The 26043-nt window shown below is 32.6% G+C and overlaps 1 protein-coding gene across 1 annotated transcript in view; it reads right to left on the bottom strand.

Moving 5' to 3' along the window:
- Positions 1 to 795: 795 nt before the first annotated feature.
- Positions 796 to 26043, bottom strand: part of LOC133205935 (DNA-directed RNA polymerase III subunit RPC1-like) — a 28691-nt gene continuing 3443 nt past the window's right edge. The window contains exons 2-37 of the mRNA XM_061341834.1: positions 25001 to 25136; positions 24379 to 24528; positions 24026 to 24182; positions 23025 to 23176; positions 22511 to 22564; positions 21375 to 21496; positions 20986 to 21085; positions 15948 to 16025; positions 15459 to 15596; positions 14786 to 14937; positions 14126 to 14267; positions 13831 to 13971; positions 13634 to 13703; positions 13054 to 13181; positions 12680 to 12815; positions 12312 to 12476; positions 12028 to 12112; positions 11833 to 11920; positions 11518 to 11629; positions 10387 to 10500; positions 9097 to 9254; positions 8601 to 8756; positions 8014 to 8141; positions 7587 to 7675; positions 7391 to 7483; positions 6924 to 7019; positions 5526 to 5677; positions 5338 to 5424; positions 5169 to 5234; positions 4894 to 5010; positions 4630 to 4738; positions 4354 to 4526; positions 3974 to 4042; positions 2193 to 2256; positions 1507 to 1585; positions 796 to 943 (exon numbers count right to left, since the gene is read on the bottom strand). Coding sequence (XP_061197818.1) covers positions 856 to 943; positions 1507 to 1585; positions 2193 to 2256; positions 3974 to 4042; positions 4354 to 4526; positions 4630 to 4738; positions 4894 to 5010; positions 5169 to 5234; positions 5338 to 5424; positions 5526 to 5677; positions 6924 to 7019; positions 7391 to 7483; positions 7587 to 7675; positions 8014 to 8141; positions 8601 to 8756; positions 9097 to 9254; positions 10387 to 10500; positions 11518 to 11629; positions 11833 to 11920; positions 12028 to 12112; positions 12312 to 12476; positions 12680 to 12815; positions 13054 to 13181; positions 13634 to 13703; positions 13831 to 13971; positions 14126 to 14267; positions 14786 to 14937; positions 15459 to 15596; positions 15948 to 16025; positions 20986 to 21085; positions 21375 to 21496; positions 22511 to 22564; positions 23025 to 23176; positions 24026 to 24182; positions 24379 to 24528; positions 25001 to 25136 — 4144 coding nt within the window. The 3' untranslated portion in view covers positions 796 to 855. The remainder of the gene's footprint in view (positions 944 to 1506; positions 1586 to 2192; positions 2257 to 3973; positions 4043 to 4353; positions 4527 to 4629; positions 4739 to 4893; positions 5011 to 5168; positions 5235 to 5337; positions 5425 to 5525; positions 5678 to 6923; positions 7020 to 7390; positions 7484 to 7586; positions 7676 to 8013; positions 8142 to 8600; positions 8757 to 9096; positions 9255 to 10386; positions 10501 to 11517; positions 11630 to 11832; positions 11921 to 12027; positions 12113 to 12311; positions 12477 to 12679; positions 12816 to 13053; positions 13182 to 13633; positions 13704 to 13830; positions 13972 to 14125; positions 14268 to 14785; positions 14938 to 15458; positions 15597 to 15947; positions 16026 to 20985; positions 21086 to 21374; positions 21497 to 22510; positions 22565 to 23024; positions 23177 to 24025; positions 24183 to 24378; positions 24529 to 25000; positions 25137 to 26043) is intronic.

Here is a 26043-nt window from a genome sequence, read left to right on the forward strand (position 1 = left end):
GCCATAATAGGTCCCTTCTTAAGACGGGCGTATAAAAACAGCAAGTCTAATATGCAAGCATATCCATGTTATGTTGATTTAAGTTTCTTAAATTCATGGTGCTGGTTATGAAGGGCTATGATTTACCTAAGAGGTGCATGTATATTGGAGAGATCTTTAATTTCTAGTAGGCATCCTCTGAATAGTAGATTAATAGATACTCATCCCATAACCCTGAGTGATTCATGGTGGGGTATTAAAAATTGGTCCAAGTTCCATACTAAAATATATAGAGGAACAAATGATGTTTGAAGAATAGCAGCGCTGCATCTGGTCAAACTGATACCTGTACGTGTATATGCAAAATCCCAAGTTAGTTTAGATTCAGATTCTATTAGATCATAGTCCTTTGAGATGGAATGGGATCACAAAGGACCAGAGAGAGAAAATATGCTTCAGACAAGGATTATGTTTTTTTGACCTTGACATCTTCTCAAAAATATTGGTTCAAGGTCACTTTACACCCCCCCCCCCTCCCCTTACTTACAAGCACTTGATGGCTGAAGTATGAGCCAGAATGGTCCAAGGGGAAAGATGCTGAAGACAAGGACTCCACAAAGAATTTGTTTTGACCTCTGACCCAGAGACCTGATTCAAAGCCACTGTGCCCCCTAAACCCAGGGCACTCTGTGGGTGTAGTATGGGGCAGATAGGGCCATCGGGAGAAAAAATATGCTCCCAGACATGGATTTCCTATTGAGATCTGCTATGTTCTTGGACTTTGGTCTAAAAAAATCTGATTCAAAGTCACTGCACTGAATTGGATGATTTTTATTTCAACAACAAATACAATGTAATACAGTGTTTGTACAACTGCTAAGAGATGTCCATTCCTGGAAGGTGAAACTCTGGTACATCAAATATCAGTTCCCTACGTGGGGGTGTTGCATCGATCTTCTCAGCTCTACATTTCATTAAGGAAAAACAGCACATTCTTTATAGATTTTTTGAAGTGAAATATAATAAGCTGTATGCAATGTTTAATGATTTTGTTTCTTAGTGTTACAGCCTTCTGGATGAAAGTCAAAATAATTCAGTAATGTTGTTTCAGTGAAGAATACTTTTATGTCTTGTATAACAAAGCTGAAAGTTTGAACATAATAACCACAAGTACAGTTGACCTTCATTACCTTGAACACCGATATCTTGCATACCAGATGTAGAAGTGATTTGGCAGTCCCAATCGTTATTTCTTCATGTTTTTTTACTCTCGTATCTTGAATCCTTGAATATCTTTAAGTTTAATCATGGACCAATTGAGTTCCAGATAACGAGGTTTGATTGTATGTAAGTAATGTGACTTTTATGAACCTTGTTTCAAAATACGTAGATGTTTGTTACTGTATAGTTCAGTATAACTCGGCATAAATATCATCCATGAAAATTCTGTAGGTTGTTAGTACTAACTGCACTGATTTTAAACTACAAATACATGTATATGTACAGTGTATATTGTAAAATGGTAACAAAGGATATTTGTGGAGTAGTTTGAAGAGTCCAGTGCCAATCCCCATAGGAATGCCCATGATAATGCACTCACTGACCCCTGTGAACAAAAATTCATGCAAGGAAGTACAATGTACATTTATCTGGGACAGCAAAATTCAAATACACTTTTTTTTTATTAACTAGTGCATTCTGAATTGGGAGAAAATACTATGGGACCATTAAAAATTTTGATTTTAGTATATGGTATATTTTTCAAACACTGACTCAAAGGGAAAGATCTAGCAATTGATTAAGGACGGATGTTATGACTTTTATCCATGTTGTAATGTTAGAAAGAAATTTTCCATTAATTCATCATATTACAAAAATATCCATTATTTAAAAAAATTCATTTTGGAAACATTTCCTGTTATGCTACTCAAACTCTTAGCCAAACCCTGTATCAATATTATATCTTTAAAAAAGAAAAATGAATATTAAAATTAAAAGTAATTTTTAGTAGACTAATCTAAAAACTTATCTACATGTATTTTGAGTGTATTCTACATACAAAATTCATTCTATTTCAACTTTATGTTAGGACATTTCAGAAGACTCAAAACTGGTCATTTTTGGTATCATTCTTTGACTCTGCTATATAAAAAAAAAAACCTGCTATGAATCTTAATCTCAATATTCATCATAATTATATGCTGTAGAATTACCATTGATGGTGTCCCTTTGTCCATGGTAAGCTGCCTCAAATAAATGGTCAGCTGTTTTCTCAAACTGAAAATGAATCATTTTTTTATACTGATATTTTATTATATACCCCAGCATGTAATAATTAAGTACAGTTTCTGAAACACAGAGGATCTCAATATGATGATTCATCATTTTGCTTCATGTATGTTATTTTATGATACATACATATATATATATATATATATATATATATATATATATATATATATATATATATATATATATATATATATATATATATATAAACAAAATTTTGGTCAGGAAAAATATCTAAATTTACTGAAGAATTTTGAGCAGAGGAGAAGCTTTACACGTTTTCGCATATCAGCTCACAGACTTAATATTGAAAGGAAAAGATATACACTGTATAGGCATTCCTAGAGAAGAAAGACACTGTACTAGATGTAACAACAAAACAGTTGATGATGAGAAACATTTTCTTCTTTCATGTAATCATGTTAAAGATGAAAGAAATGTCTTGTATGAATTAATAAACAAATCCTGTAAGAATTTTCACAACTTGGACAGTGATAATAAGTTAACTTGGCTTATGACCAATGAGGATGTACAAATACTAATTCAAGTTAGTAAAATGATTCTGAAAGCTGGAATATAAAATATAAGTAAATTTATTAAGGTCTATTCTATGTAAAGTACATAGTTTTTATATGTTACTTGTGTTTTCCCCCTATATCCTTTAAAAGTGAAATGATTGAGTGCCTTGAGTACTTAGGGTACGGGTTTGCCAGTAAAATTGACTGTGCAGAGGCATTGTCCCCTGGTACCCTCTGTATTCAAGCTACCTTTTCTACACTAAACAATAGTATTAATATTACTTATTTACTGTTAAATATAATGGTATATTTGTGTATATATGTGTATTACAATAATGTATGTAGGTATGCATATGTATGTACGACTGTATATGTATGTGGGTATGTAACTATGTATTTTATACTAGAATGTAAAATACCTATAATCACTTTAAAAAGGGTTGAATTGAGTAGGTACATAATTATATGTTAAGTATATTTTATATATGTTATTAGTTTTGCTATCACCTAAATGATTCTGAATGAGTGTCTTGAATACTTAGGGTACAGGTGTGTCAGTAAGATTGACTATGCAGAGGCATCGTCCCCTGGTACCCTCTGTATTCAAGCCACATTATATACATGTATTTAAGCATACTGCTATTATTGTCAATATCTTTATCTTCCTTCAGTTTTCTTCCTACTCAATATTTTTGATCCAGTTTCAGACTATTGTGATTATGTTGCAAATCTTGCATTTTCATGAGTATCCTACTCGTGGTATTGTGCATCTTTCATTTGTACCCTCATGATAGATATGATTTATATTCCTTCATATTACAATATACTTTAATATTATTTATATGTAGTCATTCTGAAATAATTGTATATGCCCCCTGAGAACCCTTGATTGGTGAATAAACATATTCTATTCTATATATACATGTACATGTTACATAGTATAAAGTATTGAGGTTAATAATAATAACTTTGTTTTTTTCCTTTCCATGGATTAATTACTTTGTCTTAGAAATTAAAAGTTTTATGCTTTTAAATAGAAATATGCATAAATATGTATGAAATCCTGGAAAGCCCCCCCCCCCCCCCAACATCTTTGGTGATAGTCATATACAGGGAGGACTATGACAGTGTATCATCACCCCTTTTCAAACAATAATTGGAAAAAAAATTGTATATAAAATACTCACTGAGGCCAACATAAGAACACTTTCCTTCATTTTTGCCAATCCAAAACGTGTGATGCCAAGAACTTCACCCTGTTTACAAAATACATGTATACGAGTATTTATTTTTGCAAATGGTTATGCAAATTGCTAAGATGTGCATTAGCCATTAAACAGAAAATGATAAATGTTCAAAGGTGCCTTGGAGAAAGTATATCACTGCATCTCATTACTTAAAACCTTAGCTGTCAGATATAGTTATTTTTCACATCTTGTAGATCATAACCTTAAATTCTTATTGAGTGCTAGTACTTGTACAGTGTATATTCTTCCAATTTTAAGTCACATGCTTTACATAGCTACATTTTGTAAGTTTAGGTATTTTGATTTTTTTTTTTTTTTACCTTGAATGTCATCAAATCTGCCAATAACATTACATGGCGGATGTCAATACTCATTCCGTGACTAGACATTGTGTAGTTGACTTCATTCATAATTGTTGTACGTGCTGCTTCAATGCCTAATGTCTTCTCCATGGCAAAGGTATTATTTGAAGAGGCATGTGTCCCTTTAATTCCTAAACATTTTCAACAAAACTAATTGTTACTTCCCATTACATAATATATGAGATTAAGAGAGCTATAATAATTAAAGTCTTGTAAGATGTAAATTCATAATACCTGGCGTTGCCATGACAGCTCGTAAATTGTCTCCCTCTACCAGGAGTTTATAGGTGTCTCCCTTTTTCTCATCAATATGTATGACTGCTCTTGTCACATTCTGAATTCCCTGTTATTTAAAGAAAATTTGCATATTTAATTCATCTGTTTCTTTGAAAATCCTCTGTATATACACATGTGTTTACTAACAATATCAGTCTAGAAAAAATTTAGTATGCTGAATAAGTCAAGAATATTTTGTAGAATATGCTTTCATGCTTGTACCTTGATCATGACAGAAGGCAATTCTTTCTTCAGCATCTGTAGGACATAGTATAGTGAACTCTTAGATGTTTCCCTGGGCCTCACACTTAGTATAGCTGAGCTATGAATTTGTACATCCTGCAAAAGATGTGTCATATGCTGTTGCTTATTTTTATCATGTAAACAGTTTACAAGAAAAGTTTTTTATGGAATGCATCGATTCTGTAGATTTTGACCCCACCCTTTAGGTCCCAGGGGATGACATGATACAAACTAAGCATGCTTTCAATACTTACCTGGGGCTTCACCCTCAGTTTGCTTGTACATATGGATTCTTTTATGCTCTCAACATTCACCTCCAACTAAGTAAAGGGAAGGTAAAAAAAAGTTACAATATATGTGTACAAACTCATTTGAAACAATATTTTTGTACTTTTCTTAGGGGTGTGGAGTGGGTCTTCATACCTTGAGAAGTCTAATCCTATCCAAATCCAATTTCACAAGAATGAAGCAGTCATCCGGTATAAAAACCTCTTCTATGTATTCTGACACCTGTTCAAGTACACATCAGTACATGAATTATGATCATTCTAAATTTTCTTTGTATATCTTTTAGGTTTTGTACAAAAAATGATACAAATCCAATAAATTACCTCCCCTAGAGTGGTTTTCTCTATCCTCCCTTTGACCACCCGAGCAAACTCTGAGTCATTATTCACCATAAGTTCTGCTGTAATGATGGGGGTACTAATGTTCTTTGAGGCATTGATAATTTCCTTGATTCTTGGTACTCCCTGGGTAATGTCTAGCATGGAATTAAGGAATAATGTAACCTGTGTCTGAGCACTTTTACTATACATGAATGGTGAATACATGGGAAGTCAAGAAAAAATCACACAAAAGCTTGGCACTCTGGGCCATTGAGCAGTGAGGGTTCTTTATCGTGTCAACGCCTACCATGATACGGGGCCTCTGTTTTCAGAAATTTAAAGAATAGCTGGTGTTGATATGAATGATCTGAGATAAAGAGGTGACATATAAACAGCAATAGGAACAAAAGCAGAATAGACAGAAAGAAATGGAAGAAGACATCACCAATTGGTCTGATCTGGACCATGCTGATTCCATAGATATTTACCAGACTAGACAACATTCAAGATTAGATAACATTTTAATTAAATGAATTTTATAAAAGGAATTTAAAGTTCACATTGTAGTAAGCAAGATTTTGCAATACATAGCATCCAGATTAGACAAATTTGCTTTATATAGCACCTTACATGGCAATCTGAAGTCTTGAACTCTTCAAGACATATGAGGGTTGTTAGAAAAGTTCACAGACACATTGATTTACAAAAAATTATGGCTGTATTTTTTTTAAGGATCATAGGAAAACGCTAAATCTTGGGATTTATTGAAAATATATGTATAGTTTTTATCTGCAGAAATTTACTGGTTTCATGCATATAGCACCCACACAATAGAGCTTGAACACAAACTTTTCTTACAACCCTCGTATACTGTAGACATATTTATTTCCAAGGGGGTCATATTTCTGTGGATTTGCATTTTCTGTTTAGGCTTGGGTTTGCTGGCATGTCTCACAAAGCATGATCCTGTGATGGCAGTAAGGCATGCAGTTTTACACTATTACTATTCAAGAACAAGACACCCTATTTATATTTATATTTTAAGTTGCATTTAATTAATAAATAAATTGGTCAATCAAATATATTAATTTTATACAGTTATGAACTCTGCATCAATGCAAACTGATCATTAGGCAATGAATATATCAAGCTACTAAGATTTTAGTCCTCAGGGATGAAATTCCGCAGATGTTTGGTGTCTGCGGTAATAAATAAATAAATATGTCCCAATTGGAAAAAAGTACCTCTACAGAATACAGAAAAGATTAATTTAGGATTTTTCACAAATTATGTTCCATTGCCTATGATTTACTGGGAGATGAAAGCCTTTTCCATATACATGTAAAATATAATATTTGATATACCCGGTACTACTGCTACACATGACAAACAAAAGGATACTCATGGAAGCCACCCCAGCAAAATGGAAAGTTTTCAAAGTCATCTGAGTTCCTGGCTCTCCTATACTCTGTGCACAGACAGCACCAACTGCTGTTCCTAAATAACAAGAAAAACCATGATTTGTCCATCTGTGCTATCTTTTTTTTAAAGACACAACATATAGTAATAAATGTTGGTAGAGAGAGGGATGCAGGGGTGTATAAAAAACCATCAGTAACTGCATTAATTGCAATATTTATTCATAATTTACTATATCAATGTAATAAATTGTTACTGGGAGAGAAAATACAACTTAATTTTATTTGAGACAATCCCATACCTTGTTCTATTTGAGATAATCCCATACCTGGTTCTATTTGAGATAATCCCATACCTGGCTCTATTTGAGATAATCCTATCCCTGGTTCTATTTGAGATAAACCCATACCTGGTTCTATCTGAGATAATCCCTAATCCATTCCTAATACCTGGTTCTATTTGTGCCTTCATGAATTTATCCCTGCATACATTTAGAAATTGTTTCACTTGGGATGGTGTCACTCTGTTCAGCTCAAACAGGACTGTAAAGATGGAAACTGGCTTTTAATTTTAAACTTGATATGCAGATATTATATTTCTTGATGATTCTGGATAGAAATCAATGCGTCCAATAGCTTAACCTACCTGGAGGTAATTTATCTTGTTGTGCATTTACTATTCCAAATCTTTCTCTTGCCAAGTCAATATCTGAACCCACTGTCTCTATAAATTTTCTGCAAAACAGGTCATATCAAGTTTATCTGATGCATGTACATGTACACAGAAAAATATTGATTTCTTGTAATTGAACAACAGAAGACCCTTTCTATATTCATAAACTCTTGGAGAATTTGTTCATATTTCCTATAAAATTTGATAAATGGAAGATGTTTTCATCATAACCTACCTGTACATTGTACATGTATATGCAAATATGCATAAAGAAGTCAGATCAAATACTGTATGATTCCACTCAACAATTTTCCAAAGAAAAAAAGATCCACATGTAAAAGAACATGTACATTTTTATGTATCAGTATAAGAAATATTCTTTTTAATAGAATTTACTTACATCAAATCATTTTTAAAATCATCACTGCAGCTTTGGAATATGTCTTCTTCTAATGTGGTGTTGACAAGTGTTTGTAGCTCACTTCCAGATAGGGAAAGTTCATCTCTGAAACCGCTTCTGGTGTTTGCCTAGAGAAAATTAAGACATTCATTTATGTTAGAATTTAGCTTACTAGGATATAAAATATTAAAATTTAAAATTTAATTATGATTATTGTAATGACATCCCAAGAATTGGGTACAAGTGTATATTTTGTTGTTGTTCTAGAAGACAGATATAGATGATTTCATTGCTATGCTACATGTATTTGAAAGAGGTGGTAACCAATTTGAGTAAAAACTATGTAAAATCTAAGTGTATAAGTTGATCAGGTTCTATAATTTAGATTATTTTCTATTCAAAGCTATTGTCGAATTTAGCTTGAATATTTCACACAAAATACAATACAAAAGAGGTAACATGTATCTTATATACCGGTAAACTATAAAATGAAAATTAATTAACTTTATTTTTTCATTGGGTATCTGTTTAGCCAGGGAGAATCTGTTTACAGTACTAGTTAGTTAAGAAATTGTTAACAATCAAACCTTGACATGATCATAAACTTTCTTGAAATCGATTGGTTGGTCCTTTCCCTCCATGGAGGCGGGGTCTAGACTGTCTCCACCATACACAAACTGTACTATGTCATTGGTGGAACTTCTGACAGTCAGGTCATAGTGAGAACAAAGATCCTCCAAAGACTGCACACAGAAATAAAAATAATCTACAGGTACATGTTTACCTTATCTATCTTTAGATATGATGCATAACATAAAATTTTTTATTGATGGTATCTTGAAATTTTTCAAAATATGACTAATAGGGTTTGGAAAAAAAATAAAACATCAGAGCTTGCATGTTCAGTATCCCTATTTTATAAAAGGAAGGACTGTAAAATTAAACTTGGTGTATACAAGTATGAAACTATACTGAACTTGTACATGTATATGCATTGTGTATTTGATCTTTCATTAATATATTTAAAGGAAACTTTTAGAGCAGAATTTAATATTTTTTTCTTGACTTATAGAAATGTATTACTTTGACCAGTCGCCGCTGCATGTATCCTGTTTCTGCGGTTTTGACCGCGGTGTCCACCAGTCCCTCTCTACCAGCCATTGTGTGGAAAAAGAACTCTGTGGGGGTCAGTCCACTATAAAAACTGTTCTCCACAAACCCTCGAGCTGCAGGATCCTTGGCTGAATTCATTTAAAGATATCTTTTTTCTTATTAAATTTTACACATATCATGAAATTTAATCAACTATTCAGCTACAAGGAACTGGGATTTTACCCCCCCCCCCCCCAAAAAAAAATTTTTAAATTCTTTGTTCGCAGCTATGATAAGGCTGTCCGAAGGCTTAATATGCAATAGATATATACTATTTTATTTTGAGCTATGTTTTGATTTCAGTTTGTAATCTATGTATACATACACAGTTAAGTTTTAAAGAGAGTTGAATAAAGTATTATAAGAAAGATTTTTGTGATGTCACATGACTGTGTTGATCATGTGACGGACACTTATAAATTTCCTTAAATGTTGCACAAAAATCGCATCGGCACAAGTGAAAAACAAAATTATTGTGAACGGCTTGTTATATAAATCAATTAATCATATTCTTGGGTATACATAAAGTGCTGGGGGCAAGTCTGAATTTTAATTCTGAAGAAAATATTTCACGAGAAATTCAACTTACCCACATACAAGGGGTCATTTTCCTCTCTTCATCGCAATTTATAAAAAATGGGATAAATAACATACAATCCCCCAGCAAAATTCAGTTAGAGGACATATTTCTCTAATAGATTCACACAGAATATCTTCAGTTAATCCTTAATATTCACTTGTGCCAGTTGTATATATATAAGATTTATAAATTCTATCTCTGTCTGCGGACGTGTAAGGGGGAGCGTTTCACATTCTTTTTTTTGTAATTGTTTGAATACGCACATGTAAGACAAGACAAAAGGAATAACGATATTATACTGCAAATATTTACCATCACAACAGCCTTAAAACAAGAATGCAGACATTTGAATAAAACATCAACGTAAAAAATTCTACATGTGATGTGAAAGAAATGTAAAAGTTATGACACTTTCCCCGACAAGTCAGCTCAAGTATGCAGTAACTTGACGTCATATGTCATTATGACCTCCTATCTAGGTAGTTCAGAGAAGTTACTACGGCTGGTACTCTGTGACATTCTTCGGGCAGCCTTATCCTAGCCGCGTTACACTGAGCACTAATGGATTCTTGCATAATGAATATTCAGATATGAGCCCAAGTATTATGAGAAAAGTAACCATGCAATTATTTCAAACTTACAGAATTTCTCAAAATGAGGCAGAGCCCTGTCCTCAAATCCATTGGGTGTTCTCTTTCCACTAATGGCCTGCTGTCCTACACAGGCAATCATCTGAGAAATGTTGATGAAAGAACCTATTGAAGAAAACAAATCAAGAACCTATTAAAGATAAGCAATTTAGTCTAATGGAATACATAAACACACACTGTACATGTACCAACATGAAACAATGCATCTGCAATAGTTTATCATAACATCATTGGACCTACAGAGGAAAGTTGTGTTTGAATTATAGTATATGGTAATATTATACAATTAATTACCCCTTTTGAGGTCAACATGGTGAAATAAGGATCCGAGACCTGGCCTACGAGGTGACCTGACCTGACCCAGGCCGCATAGTGGCCAAGGTCAGGTCAGGTCAGCGAGTGGGCCAGTCCGAGGGTCCTTATTTCACCATGTTGAACTCATAAGGGATAATCAATTGTTTTATTATACCGATATAAGTTAAGACAATTTTTGTAGGCTTAATTACTAAAACAATCAATTGTGTATTAGACCTATGAACTGTTATTATCAGTGTTCCATCGGGATCGGGATTCGCTGGTTGTTTACTTTTTGAAGTCTTGTAAGGTTTTATTAAAACACTCTGTGATTGTCAGTAACATGCATTTTTATAAATTCACAAATACCATTCCCGAATGCAATGACAATCTGGTGCAGGCTTTCATTGTACAAAAGAGCCGAGTCTGCATACATTGGATCTGACATTGTAACGAAAGTTTCAATGAAAACGATAAATTTTATGACGCATTTAAAGGCCAATCGTATTCCATATCATAAAAGGACTATAAATATTTTTATAACACCATTTTTTGTAATAAACAATCATTACTGTATGCATAAAATTTTAATTTGAATGGCATTTAGATTAACAGGTCAATTTTAGCGGTCATTATTTATAATGACTGGGTCATTATACCCCACGTGCAATGATTCCTAGGTCATTATTGCTGTAAATGGTACTTTTTGGAGTCATTATTGAGTTTAAAAGCCTTCTAACAAACCAATCAAATTTGAGTATTCTTAATAGAGGTATAATAAATTCAAAATAATGCACCTTATTCATTTTAATTCTGGCGGATATTTACCTTTAGATCCACAGATGGCCATGTTTAGAGGGCTGTTACTTTTGTGTAATTCTCTAAGACAGGCTTTTCCAGCATGGTCTCTGATAACAGACAGTTCTCTCAGAATCATAGCCTATAAAACATTGAAGTAGTCAATAAAATATCTTACTATCAAAATATTATTTTACTCATATATCTGGCTCATTGTGGTAGACATCATTATTACCACTTCATCTTGAAAAAGAAGAAACTAATTCCCAAAGCACCATACATGTCTATACTAAAGAAACTCTGTCTATTCTAATTTATTACTTTTAAAGCCTTAACTACAGGTACCTCTAAGGTTTCTTCTTCAGTACAGCCTGGTTGAGTCTGAAGTTTACCCTCATCAAGATCTCTGATGAACCCATCACACTTCCTGTATCTGTAACAGAGTTCAGTAACCTGCATATTATTGTTTCATTAAGATTAATACAGTCATGTACTTTGTATTTTGATTTTACACATGTATTTTTTTTAATGTTTTTGTACCCGTCTTCCAGAAGATTATTTTTAGCCTTAATTAATCCAGCACCAGGAGTTACATCCCCTATTCCAATGGAGAATCCTCTATGACCTACAGAAAACATCATTAATACATAAATACATATCTGATGATTACTTCACATTTATCAAATGCCAATTTTGACAAAAAATTTGCATTTTATTCACATAAATCTACATGTATTTCTCACCAATAATGTTTATACTATGAAGATATGCCATCATTCAGATCTTAATTTTATTCAAATTTATCTTGGAAAAACCGTACTTACTAAGATATGCAGGACAAAGTCTGGCTAGTCTAGAGAGAGCATCTGCTGCTTCCTGCTCTCCAAAATCCCTCAGTATCACATAGAAAATGTTACTTTTAGATCCCCCTCCAAGAGTGCCTTTGTCCATGGCACCACACAACAGCTCACTGTTCCGAATCACCACAACTAAAACAGAAATTTAATTTCTTGGTCTTAAATTATACATGTATAAATAAGAAATGTGTAGACATACATGTACATGTACTATAAAGTCATTTTGTTCAAAACTTCATGTTTTTAATGCACGAACAGTAGTTTAATGTTTTGTATGGTCATAATCATTCAAAAATCTTCTTGCATTACATTCATTACAAAGGCACTAAACTCACATGAATCGTTCACACACAGATCCTCCCCTTTTGAGTAATTCTTTCCCTTTGTCCTTAGGTTAGCCCTTACAGGGGAGTTTTTGTTAGGCCTCAGAAGAACACTAAATATCTGCTTTCCTGTCCACAGTTTCATAGGCTGTTAAAAATGATTAAGATTTATTATCTGTTCCTTAGATAATATCACTGTACCACATTTTTTTTATCTTTATGGATAGCTGTTGTTAGCACAATTCAAGCGAAGAGTTCTGCTTCATGAAGATTTAAATTAGTGTTACTTTCATTCCAAGGAGAATCTAAATTCTTCAACTATTTATTTCAAACTCCAATTTGTCAAAAAAGATAAAAATTGATACAATTTTTAAAAAAAATTTTACTTTGATAATGGCAGGAGGAGGAAGGTCAATCTTGAGATTGGTCTCTCGGTTTGACAACATGGCTGATATCAACTGACAAGCCCTGGCTCTGTCCACAAATACATCCTTTTGTGTTATGAGGTACCCACCTAACAATGATCAATGACAACCTAACAAATACTCATGTAATACATGTATTTTGTATTTCATAGCATATACAGCATCTTCAACAAGCTTACTCCACAAGTGATACAGAAATATCAGAATGGAGATGCTCGCTCAAATCTAGGATAAATTTTTATCATTGCTTGAAAAAAAGCAAGCAGCAAGTCCCTAAATAATTTGCATTCAAAATTAAGAAAGGGTTCCTGGTGAAGCATTAAAATTCAAACTAGGCAGCTAGAACAGGCAAATCTACACTTGCAACTGTGACTAAACTTGCTTATGCCTAACTATATCTACATGCCTTTTAAATGATTGTAAGGACTTTCACAACATACACTTTACTACAAAGATCATATTTACTGTGTTTTAATAAGTCATAATTTTATGTGAAAAACTTATGCAAATATGCAATATTATTGTAATATCAATAACTTACCTGTGATGAAGTCCTGGATAGCAGCAATTAAAGGTTCTCCATTCCTTGGAGTGATGATATTTGATTTTGACTGAAAAAAAATCGGTGCAAGTATTACAAATGGAAATGGGAACACTGACTTTTACATTGTTTCTTTACAAAATTCTACTCAACAGATTTGCTGTTGCAGATTTTTAGTAACGAACTAATCAACTAACCCCCATTAGTGTGATTGCCTCTGCCTTGGCTTCCTCTGTCTGTGGTAAATGTAGATTCATTTCATCTCCATCAAAATCAGCATTAAAAGGGTTACAACAACATTCATTGAAGCGGAAAGTTCTGTGAGGCATAACTTTGGCCTGCGATGAAACGAATGCAAAAACAGCAAAGATAAAGTTGTGTTAGGATGATTATTTTTTTTCACGGCATGCACTTTAACTTGCAAAGTTTTATCATATGTAATTAACTAAAAATATGGATTTGTATATAAATTCCATACTAAAGAATACTCACATAAAATGCTTGTATACTAAGTTTATGAAGAGATGGTTGTCGATTGAACAGGACGATGTCATTATCTATCAAGTGACGCTCAACAATGTCACCAAACTTGAGTTCCTTGGCAATTTTCTCTCTGTTACCATATCTCAAATACCTATTTGACAGAGATAATTAAATGTCTAACATCATTTGTAGCAAAAGAGTACAGACATCTGCCATTAATACTTTTACAGGATTTTAAAGAAGGTCAGTATTACACACTATCTGTTTGCTTTTAAATATCACTCTTGCTCATTGCAGAGCATTTTTTTTTTTTGATGTAGACCCCTAAAGTGCAAGTACATATATATGTACAGTATTGTATGTCAAAACTGGACAAAATTTCATAAAATGATGACAAGATGTTGCAGTAATATTTTCAAATTTCAGCAGTCAACAAAACTGGCCCCAATTCATCAATAGATTAATAGTAATCTGCTCAGTAATGACCTATACCATACAAACATGTTCTATCTGCTGTCAATGAAACCCATTTAACATGATTATTGCTGCTTACACACATAAAAAAATTTACAGTGCAAAAGTACATATCAGTGAGTTGTACATGTAAGCATGATAACATCATTAAATGATATGGATTAATACACTCATTTTTTTTCTTTTATATTATACCTTTTTATATTGTTATCTCTCTGCTGGATGAAGTTCGCCCCTGGATGAGTGTCACAACCATTCTTGACTAGTTTTCTCATCAATTTGATGTTGGCTTTGGTGACCCGTTCAGGGTAAGTCAGGACTTTAGCAACATGAACAGGGACAGCAACCTAGGTGTAAATAATGAACTCTGTGAATAATGACAACTAAAAGCAACATAAATCTATTTTTGAAGCATTAAAGATCAGTGTTAACCATCTTAATTAAAGGTACTATATCATAATTACAGAGTAGTAAAACAAGAAATCAATTGAAAAATGTTGCTAGCCATCGGCCTCATACCATAAGGCCATTTCCAGACTATCAGGCCAGTGGCAAAAATTACAAGGTCATCGGCCATTTACATTTAAGGCCATCAGCCAGTCGCATAATTTTTTACCCTTTTGTACATATTTTAGGTCATATTTTAATGTAAATGGCCACTGACCTTACATGTACAGATTACATGTATTTTATCTTTGGTCAATTTTGTTATCTGATGTATACCTGCACATGTGTTTTGATGTTGCAATTTTGTTTACATTTTGTTCAATACCATGGCTAAGCAGTTCCGAAAGACAAAGAATAAATGTAGAACATACAACTGACTTGTTTTGTAAAATAATTACAATGTACTTGTTTTGCATTATACCTGATCTATTCTCATGTTGGGGTCAGGAGATATGACAGTTCTTCCAGAAAAATCAACTCTCTTTCCGGAAAGGTTACCACGGAAACGACCCTGTTTACCTTTCAATCTTTGCACAAACCCTCTGGTCATCTTCTTAGGCTGAAAGAAAATCATCGACATTCTTGTCTAAATTTGCAAATCTTTCACTTTGGTTTTACATTTATATTTTCATTTATTTACTCATATTCCATCCATAACAGCAGCATTTCATAGTCACTAAACAAATAAAGGTATACAGGAGGGGATGAGAGAAACGTTCTACTGTCATACAGGTGGACTTTGTGGACTATGAGCCTTTGGTTTAAAGCATTCAGATTTAATGATTTTTTTCATATTTTACACTATTTTACACTACATTACTTATACATGTAGGTGAAGTGCAAACAAAATTTCCTTGTCCACATGTTTAAATAGAATGATCCTTAATGTCTCCAAAGCAAGAACAAGTACCTGCATATGAAGAGGAATCCCTGAGGTCTCACTGTTGTAGAGTAGTGCCACTTGTAGCTGAAGGTAATCCCAGTCTTCCTGTTATAAAACAAACCCATCAAAAAATTTAGTTCTGTAGTATATATACTCCTGAAAACAACTTTTTCAGAATAAGGAAAAGACACTGAAAGGTAGATGTATATCCAAGCATCCAAACTCTGTCACCATAAGCAGAAAACATTCCGCTTTACTCTCAAGAATATTTACATGTTTTGATTTGATCTTGTTTGCTACACTTAGTAATGAACTTCAACATTGTTTTAGTAGTGCAGTTACTGGGATTATATAACATGACTAAATAGAATGTGTATCAAATCCTTACCCATTTACCCTAACTCCATCACCAGGGCCCTCTACAATATGCCAATGTATATTTTTTTTTTCCAATTTAAGTTTTTTGCCCTTTTTTCTTAAATTCTTAAACATAAAAATTAGTTTATAAGATTCAAAACAGTATTACATTGTGTTTTGAGGAAACTTCCAACAATACAAAAAAATACAATGTTAATACAATGTGTTTCATATGTAATAATGTCAAGTTAATGTCATCTCCAGTGTGTAGAGCATTAGGGCAAATGTAGACAAAAAATAAAATATGTTTAGCTGTATTCAACATGGTATGTCATGTTAAACATTTGACAAAGACCTTCATAATCAAAGTACTGAAAGTACTGGAAAGCGCTAAGCAATGTTTGCAATTTGACATTCATCAGAATTATTTTGAATTTAAATTGCCTATTGTATTGGAATAAGTAATATGTTGACAGTGCAAACGCTAGGGGCGAGCACAGTTGTTTGATACACATTTACTTACCGCACGAGGATATATTTGAAGATTCGAGACTGTGACATCCCATGACGTCGTATATTATACACTTATCCACTGGCTGTGAGTGGGATAGCTCTTTTATCAAACCCTCGACAGGAAACTATTCCTCGAGGGCTTGCCCGAGGGGAATAGTTCCTGTCAAGGGTTTGATGAAAGAGCTATACCACTCACAGCCACTGGATAAGCGTTTTATTATACTTATGTGTATCATAATTTCTGAGGGTTGGATTTACCTGATACTTCAGTTCCATAGCAAAAAAACATGAAAAAAAAAATAATTATAAAAGTTTTGAACAAGTATCTGGAATAAGATAACACTGCTAGAATGAGCTGAAATCCTGATGACGTCACAATGCTACTGAAGTCAGGATGACATCACAAGTCTATACACTGATTACAGGAAATCAAAATTGGTGGCAAAAATTCAATGAAAATTTTCCAAAGGGGTGGGTAGCAAAAACTATACCCCGGGGTATAGCTTTCCTATCTGTGAAAATTTTCAGACTATAAAAGATAGTTATTTTACCTTCTTAACTTTATATAGGAAACGTTTTAACAGAAGTATAATAAACGTTGCTATTTAAGGTATGTCACTCGTTAGCTTTTAAGAAAAGTTCAGTAATAACCTCTCACTTCAAAACTATTTATTACAATTTCATTTTCTAAAACATATTTGAATTATACAAATTATAAAACATTCAATTTAAAAACTGGCCATAAAATCATAAAGAACAAGATTTATGGGGGACTGTTTCTTGTGGTGGAAAGATATTTAATAGAAAGCTCTACAAATCTACACAATCTAATATCTTGGAATTTTAGCCCTACATATTTTTACTCGGAGCATTTTCCCCGTTATCATACGCTAGGAATTTGAAATGCAGGTGTCAATTAATATTTTTGGAACAAATTTTACATGTTAACTCAACAGAATTTGCCAAAAAATGAATATATATTTAAAAAGTCAAGATAAAATTCACACAGTTTTCTGCCTGAGCATCAAATTTACTATCTCTCAGCAAATTCGATTAAAGCAACTCAGTTACTTTTTCTTTCTTTTTTTTGAAGTTTAATTTATTTATGGCAAGAAAGAGCAATACCACAGTTATGGAAAAACTGTCTATTTGTGTTAAATTGCAATTCCGGAAGTTATCATGGAAAAAAGTTCATATGGAGCAATGTGCACAGTCCAAATTTTACTCTTCGTCTCGGTGTTCCTTTAAGAGCTAGTTTGCCATTATGAGCAGCACTCGCTTCTAGTTTTCTTTTTCTTTAACATCATTAAATCTATGCAGATAGAACAAATCTGACCTCTCTAGGCTTTTTGTATAATTCCGAGGTGCCTCTACATTTTACATTATTAGAAATCGTCACATCCGTTGCTTTCAGTTTCAGTTTATTAGACTGAAATACTACAGCACTGGTGATAATTTTTAATAATAAATTCATTTCGTGTTCACGAGTGTTTCAAAATGAAGATTGGCTTCTGGTCACCTAGACGCTTGGTTTCAGGTGCATGGATGGTGTATTTTGTGTAATATGTGTTTTTCTAGGTGTGTCTGAATACACTCATTAAAATAACAATCGAAAATCGCTGAAATTAGCACGTTTTAAAAATATCATATCTACTGTATATAAAAGAACCAAGGTACGACAGTTGCCATCTTAGATTTCAGGGGGTGCCTCAGTTCACACTTGATTTTAATCAATATATACACTTTTCTTACCGGTGTCGGATGAGATCTAGCTTCAAAATTGATTGAATAACGCTCTTCAATCGTGTGCCGATTTGAACTGAAACCAAGCGCCTATGGTTGGCGACTGTCATTTTATTTGTTAGAAAGTGTAGATGTTATTTCTTATTGCATACCATACTGCATTTCGATAAAAAAAATCCTTATTAATAACATTTATTAAAGTTATGAATAAAAGATCTTTAAAATAACGAAATATTCTGTCTGAATTGTTTTTTTTTTTTATCATATCTAAATTTTTTCTCATATTCATAAGCGATTTATAAATTTACGATTTCATAGAAAAGACTTTACAAGAAGTACATTCAATGGAGTGTGTAAGATATTTACACAATCGCCGGTATTAATTAATGATAAATAAGACTTAGACTATTACATTTTGTTTTGAATTTGCTACAGCTGTGCATTACACATTTTTAACACTTCACATTCATCGCGCTGTGCAACATACCGGCATCAACATGTGACAAAATCTAGGAAATCAGCACCTGAAGAGTTTACGTAGTTTTGTCAGAGATAATAGGTATATATACAATTTAAGTATAAGTATATTATATTTGTCTTCTTCGTTTAATGAAAAAACATTCAGTGCTATCCTTTAATCTTTGACTTTCATATACATGATTTATAATGTATTTGCGTCGAAAAGTAGTTTTTTCTGTTGATCTCACAATATGTGTAGCTGATTTGTAAATATCACATTTTTAAATAAAAATTTTATACTTTTTTCTTCGGAATAAAAATATGTCATTAAAAACTCGAGTATTTTTTTAAACTCTTTCTTGTTAAAATACTTTAAAATGAATTGGTGATTATTTTACAGACATTTGATGCTTTAGCTTAATCTTAACTTGTTTAGGTATGATATCAGCTACCACTCAAAACATGCTGATAGGAATAAAATAAAATATCCACAGCACTGATGTGTTCCTTGAAAAGAAATCCTGAAAATAATTGACCAGTAATTTTCGTGCTAGTTCCAAGATAAATAATTCAACAACCCAAAAAAGAAAAGATGGTATATTAATCTCAAGTATGAACAAATATGAACCCCTATTTTCTAATTTTCATGACGATATACAACATTGTTTCATTCTGTTTTTATTTGGTGCTCATAAAGTTGCTAAGCAGACAAATCGGCAACTCAAACATACCTGTCCCGTTACTGAGAACGTTTAAGTAAGGTTTTACATTTTTCGACATATCTTGCGCACAGCACACACGAAGCACCATATTTGTCATCAATATTTCCGAGAAATTAGTTTTCCTCTTTAAGTGGATTCAGCCACTACGTGTCCTACATGTACGTACAGCCGTAAACTGCCTTTCCTTGCGAAACAAGGCTAGATTACACGAATATAGACAGTTCATGAATGCATTTACGTCTGTTAAAAAGTGATACTGAGATGCGAAAATCAACATCATTGATAGCTCTCTGCATGGTGCAAGGGTGATAATAGAAAGACTTGTTTTTAGTTACATTGTCTGAAATAAGGGTCTAGAAGAAAAAAAAAGTTAGTTAATATGGATATAAATTATATAGATCATAAGAACATTGTATATCAATTTTGTGCGAAATTTTCTACTAAATAACTTATTTCCAGTTTGAGTTTTAAATACTTATTAAAATTCCATATGAGTTTTAAGCAATCACTATATACATGACATATAATAAACCGTTTTTAAGGTATTTGCACCATTGATGGTTTTTTTAATACTTCTGCGATACATGTATTATCACTGCAGCAATTGTTAGCTACATGTTACACAGTGCCGACATGATTTTTTTAATGAACTACAGTGTATAGAGATGAGAACCGCCTTTATCCACTAACAGCAGATTTTCTTACAATGTATACAATCTACCTCACTAATTGACACCTATTATTAGACCTCTGCGTAACACAGTATCACAATAGCCGAAAGCGAGTTGGGGATTTCCAGTTGTATATTTTTAGAAGACTCGGTGGAGTTATCTTACTTGCTAAGTGGCGCTGGATCGAGAACGGAAGTAGTATTAAGATGACAGTAAGTGCTTTGCGCTGCACTTAGCGCTTAAAAATGGCCGACATGTGAAAATGAGCATGTTGAAGCACACATCAGAGATATCGATGGATTAAGCGCATAAGGGAAAAGGTGCTTATTGATTTCACAAAAAATATGATAGATACAATATACTGTCATTGTTATTTGTTTGTGATGCATTCTTGAACTTGACTGTTATAATATCTCAGCATTTGATTGCAGATTTTCAGCATGTAAAAAATGACGTCACAATCGCACTAGTTTACAAACAGTGCGGAGTTTCCTGAAAGTGACACAGTTAGGGTAGTGACGGAGTTAGGGGGTTTGGCGATATATCTTAGTAAGAAAAAACTTCACTCTTATTTTGGGTGGAATGGAAAACTTTACTTACCATGATCATTGACATTTTTGCTCCTGTGGCTTTGTGTTTCTGGATGACATCATTCAAAAACATGATCTCAGTCATCTTCATAGTGATGTCATCTTCATTACTGGCAAATAATGAGAGAGGAGGTATAAGAAGTTAAAGTATATATACTGATCTTTCGCTTCTCTTAGACTGAAACAATTTTTTCTCTTAGAAAAAAGATTTTTTGGATCTGTTGGTATACATGTAGATTACATCTCAACCTAGGTCCATTGATATGGATAAAATTTATCCCACTTTAAACAATTTTAATAAAAGCTTTTTATTTCTCATATTCCTGATCTGAAATGAGATAAAAGAGGGAGTGGATCCAACTTTTGTTACTTGAGACCTGAGACTGCTCAGTTACTTACGTTCCTGCTTTGAGATCTGAGACAACAGAGGGGCGGATACAGATGGGTGGAACCAGAATTCTGGTCAGAATCAAATCCTTGGGACTGCCCACTTCTGGATTCATCATCAAAAGAGGAATCTCCTACAAAGTTACAATTTATAAGATGTGAAAAAACAATCTATTGCATAATTTTTTTTTAATAAAAAATAAAAAGTGACTATGGACCAGAACACTGAGTAACATTTCTTTTTTTATGTAATAAATGAAGACTACATTTCAATAATGATATATTAATGCAAGCATGCTGTATATATCAATTAAACAAATTATATCCTTATTGTTTTTAAGAAGTCTATATATTCCTTTGAAAAAAATTGAACTACTTTTTGTAACCTTACATTTTTCTGAAAACAGGGAAAGGATGTGATTGGCATATAACTGTTATCTTCATAACAACATTTGCATAATACATGTAATATTATTATCAGAAACTTAAATAAGGTTTTTATTCCTTTAGAAAAACATGTACAGTATATAATACATGTATTTCCTTATCAAATTTTCCTATTCCAGCCCTGTACCTATCCATAGGCCTGGGGGGGGGGGTTGGGGGTTGGAGGGAAGGTGGTGGCCCCCAGAAACTCTGGGGTAAACGGTACAAAATCCTGCATTCTGAGCATTTCCTGGCACTTAATTTTCACTCTGAAATTCCTCTTTTTTTTAAGGATTTTTTTTGACAAATGTTACGTGTTACCTACTCTTTAGTCTTTATTGACATCTTTTACACTTTCTTTAATAATTCATGTTACAAAACATTCTCATCTGTTACAACAATCAATGTTTCCCATAAGACTTCCATCAAATGGCAGAATATATATATATATATATTTTCTCATCCATTACCGTGATTGATGCTTCTAGTTAAACCTCCAACGATTGGCTGAATAAATAACTCTAAATTTGAAAAACCAATGAAATTGCTTTTTATATTGAATCAATAAAGTAGGTATAAAGTGAACCCAAACTGATTTATCAGACAAAATAGTATAATCAGATAATATGGAGAGACTTTAAAAAACGGAATACAAATTTTAAAAGGTGGAATTCCACTTTAAAGCAGAAAAAAAATCATGTCTGATATCTCTAACTTCTTACCTCTTCGGGAATTAACTGGAAGAGCTTCTGCACTCTGATTGGATTCAAGACCTCCTACAATAATTATAATTTGTTAAAATGTTTCATTTCATTAATTAGCTTCATAAAAAAAAGATTCATTTCATTAATTAGCTTCATAAAAAAAAGATATTTTCATAATACTTCAATATACATGTACACATACATAACATACATAATATATATATATATATATATATATATATATATATATATATATATATATATATATATATATATATATATATATATATATATATATATATATATATATATATATATATACTTAACATCTTTTAAAGAAATGCTAAACATACTTTTCATTAATAAGATTTTATACAAAGCTGAACTGAGCTCAATTCTTAAATGTCGAATCAAATATAATACTAATTATAAAACAGGCTTGAAGTGGAACTTTATATACAGGATTTATTTTTATTAAAAGCATTTAATTCATAACAATTTATTTAGCTTCTATGTGTATAAGCCCGCAGACCTGTGTTTTACTCAGCAGAGGTTCTAAATCTTTATTATTTTCCAGGGCTGACTCGAACGACCCCATGAATTCCTCAATGACCGGATCAGAGCCTTTTCTTTGTTTGTATTTGTCATGGATGATTTTCAACAAACCACACTTCTTCACCATACCTGTTCATCATGAAAAAGAAGAATATATCTAAATTTAAATAAAAAAATACATGCATTTAAAGTTCAAAAACACACACATATTAAGATTCCATCTGCACTATACATGTATATGAACAAATCATTTATTACTCATTAACAAAATTTATCCTTATTCAAAAATATCTCTGATTTATATCAAACAAGTATACTTTGTAAATGTTTTAGAAATTAATATTTACTAGCCTGGTTTCAAACATAAAACTCCCAATCACATCTGATCACCCCACTCCTTAAGACTAAGTAGAAAAGCCACATGTCTATTACCATGAAAATTACAGTCAAACCTCGTTATCTCGAACTCAAGGGGACCAAGAAAAAACTTCGAGATATCAGAGGGTTCGAGGTATCAAGGGTAAAATACTTAGGAAAAATATGTTGTTAGGATTTCTCAATACGTCAGACTGGGTCGTGCGGCTTGAATATACAAAGTAATTACACCTATAATGTTCGTAAAATTAGTATGTATTGTTTCAATTTTTATACATTTACTTAATTATGGTCTATATTAAAATATTACCATACACAATTGCCAGTGCGGACTTTATTAAGAAAATGATAGCATTTGTCCACAAGCTTTATGGACAACCCTTGTATTTGTTTCTCCCATGGTACACCTACATTGGATAATGAACTGGAAAAAGTCATGCTACACTGTAACAGGCTAAAAAAAATTAAAAAAAAACATAAAAAGTTGGGGGGGGGGGGTCCTTTAGAACTGCTACCCTCTTATCAAAGTTTACTCAAATGTCTACCATTCCTTTGTGTTAACTCTTGTTTAAATAAAATGTTGTTGATAAGCCCCATTCATACCATTAAATGCACCACATGATGCACATACTGCCATCTTCCTACATTTGTCGTATATCTTTTTCTTTAGGACTTTTCTTTGTAGGTATGTCAGGGGTCTCTTAGTATTTTCTAGAAATGATTTTTTCTGGTCAGGACTCAAAAGAACTTCACTGCAAGTCTACAAAAGATAAGAATTGTTTTATAACTGTGTTATTTTAAATGAGTCAACCCAGAGTTTTATTTAATATTACCTCAGTTTTACAGTGTACTTGAAATCAACTTATCAAGTCTACACATTTTTTTTTATATGGGATAACATACTTTCATCTCTGTTCAATTGCTACAATCATTTGGATCCATGTGTCCAGAAATACCTTGCAAATCATCTGGAGAAGTTGAATTGTAGCTCTGAAATATCCAATGTGAAAACATGGCAGTTCTAAATCAATGTATCCATAGTGACCAGTGCAGTCAGCCAATCCCTTTCCACAAGTTTCACAGGCACTGTCTTTGTCACTGGTTCCCTTGACAAGAAAATAGACCAAGTTAAACAAATATTATATATCTGAGTCTAAAGAACCATGCATCATGAGAATATATTCAAACTTGTCTTCATTTTGTTCCAAACGACAAGTTAGTATAAAATTTACGAGAAATTTGTTATTTGTCCAATATTTCCATTTGCTTTTAAAACCTTAATTAGCAAGGTATAAATAATGGAAAGTAAACTGGATCCCAGAAATTAGTAGTGAGAAGTTGAAACAGTAAATTTCTTCAAAGCCATAACCTATAAACTATTCAAATAACAACAGATTTGAAAATCAAATGCTATTTATTCTAATAACCATAAAATATGTCAATTTCTATGTACACTGTACTTAAAGAGTTCTTTGTCAAATTATTTAAAACTCTTCCAGTGAGAATTTTACTTATTCTAGTTTTGTTTTGTCTTTGTATTTTTTGCCTCAACCTTAAGACTTAGTGAAATGAACTTACCATTTTGTGGTCCAGAGCCCCATAGGGGACAGGCTTACGCCCTCCATCCTGACTATACAAATTCTTACTGACCACATGGAGGTGGGACAGCTGCTGCATCTGATGGGAGTTAAGCAATCCAAACGTGACATGGCTTCTGTAAGATTTAATAAAACATGAATTTTTATTTATAAGTATCTTATCTATTCACCTTTGCTAGATGAGTATGTCTGATTTGCTAAACTCCTCGCAAATCCTTGGCCTATTGGTCTATCAAATGTAGGATTTTTTCTGAGATGTGTAATTATACTCAATTTTGCAGTGAATTGCTACCTTGACCAATTAGCAAATGTAAAGGAAAAGGGCATATTAAGTTTTTAGAACTTTTGCCTCATCCCAAATGTAAAGTTTACAGACAATAAAATATGTTTAAATCAGCAAATGTAATTGCAAATAGAGGTGTAATGATACAGTGTTACATTGATCATATGTGTATCATATCATCAGGTATGTATCATGATACAGCACAAGTTAATTTTCATTGTCTTACTTGAAAAACAAATTTTCATGTTCCAAAATGGTGGAAAACAAGGTTATGACCTACAAGAATCGTATCTTGAGACTGTGAATTCACCCATAATAAATTTCTGTAAGCAGTGTCAAGATATATTCATTTTATATTTTCTACTACTGTTGAGGTTAGAAACACAAAAATATGCAAATACATGTATATCAGTTCATTCAATTCTTGATGGCAATTTCATGACACGTGTTGTATTGCATGTAATAGCTTTCTACCATCAACCACAACATTCCTGATGACTGTAAAAATTCCCCTACATTACAAAGTATAAAAAAAATTAAACAATTCAATCCAGAAAAATAAACTCAAGTTGTACAATACAGACAATAGAATTGAAAATATATTACAATGCCAGTTGAAAAATAAATGTAGTAACCTCAATGCTGACCTTTTTAAAGACCACTTTAATGAATCACCAAAATGTACAAATTGTGGAAACCAATTTGAAGACTCACTACATTTTTTCTTGTATTGTCCACAA

Source organism: Saccostrea echinata, unplaced genomic scaffold (genome assembly GCF_033153115.1).
Source record: "Saccostrea echinata isolate AGI-Se365-2 ecotype Australia unplaced genomic scaffold, CSIRO_AGI_Sech_v1 ptg000002l, whole genome shotgun sequence".
Lineage (NCBI taxonomy): Eukaryota > Metazoa > Mollusca > Bivalvia > Ostreida > Ostreidae > Saccostrea > Saccostrea echinata.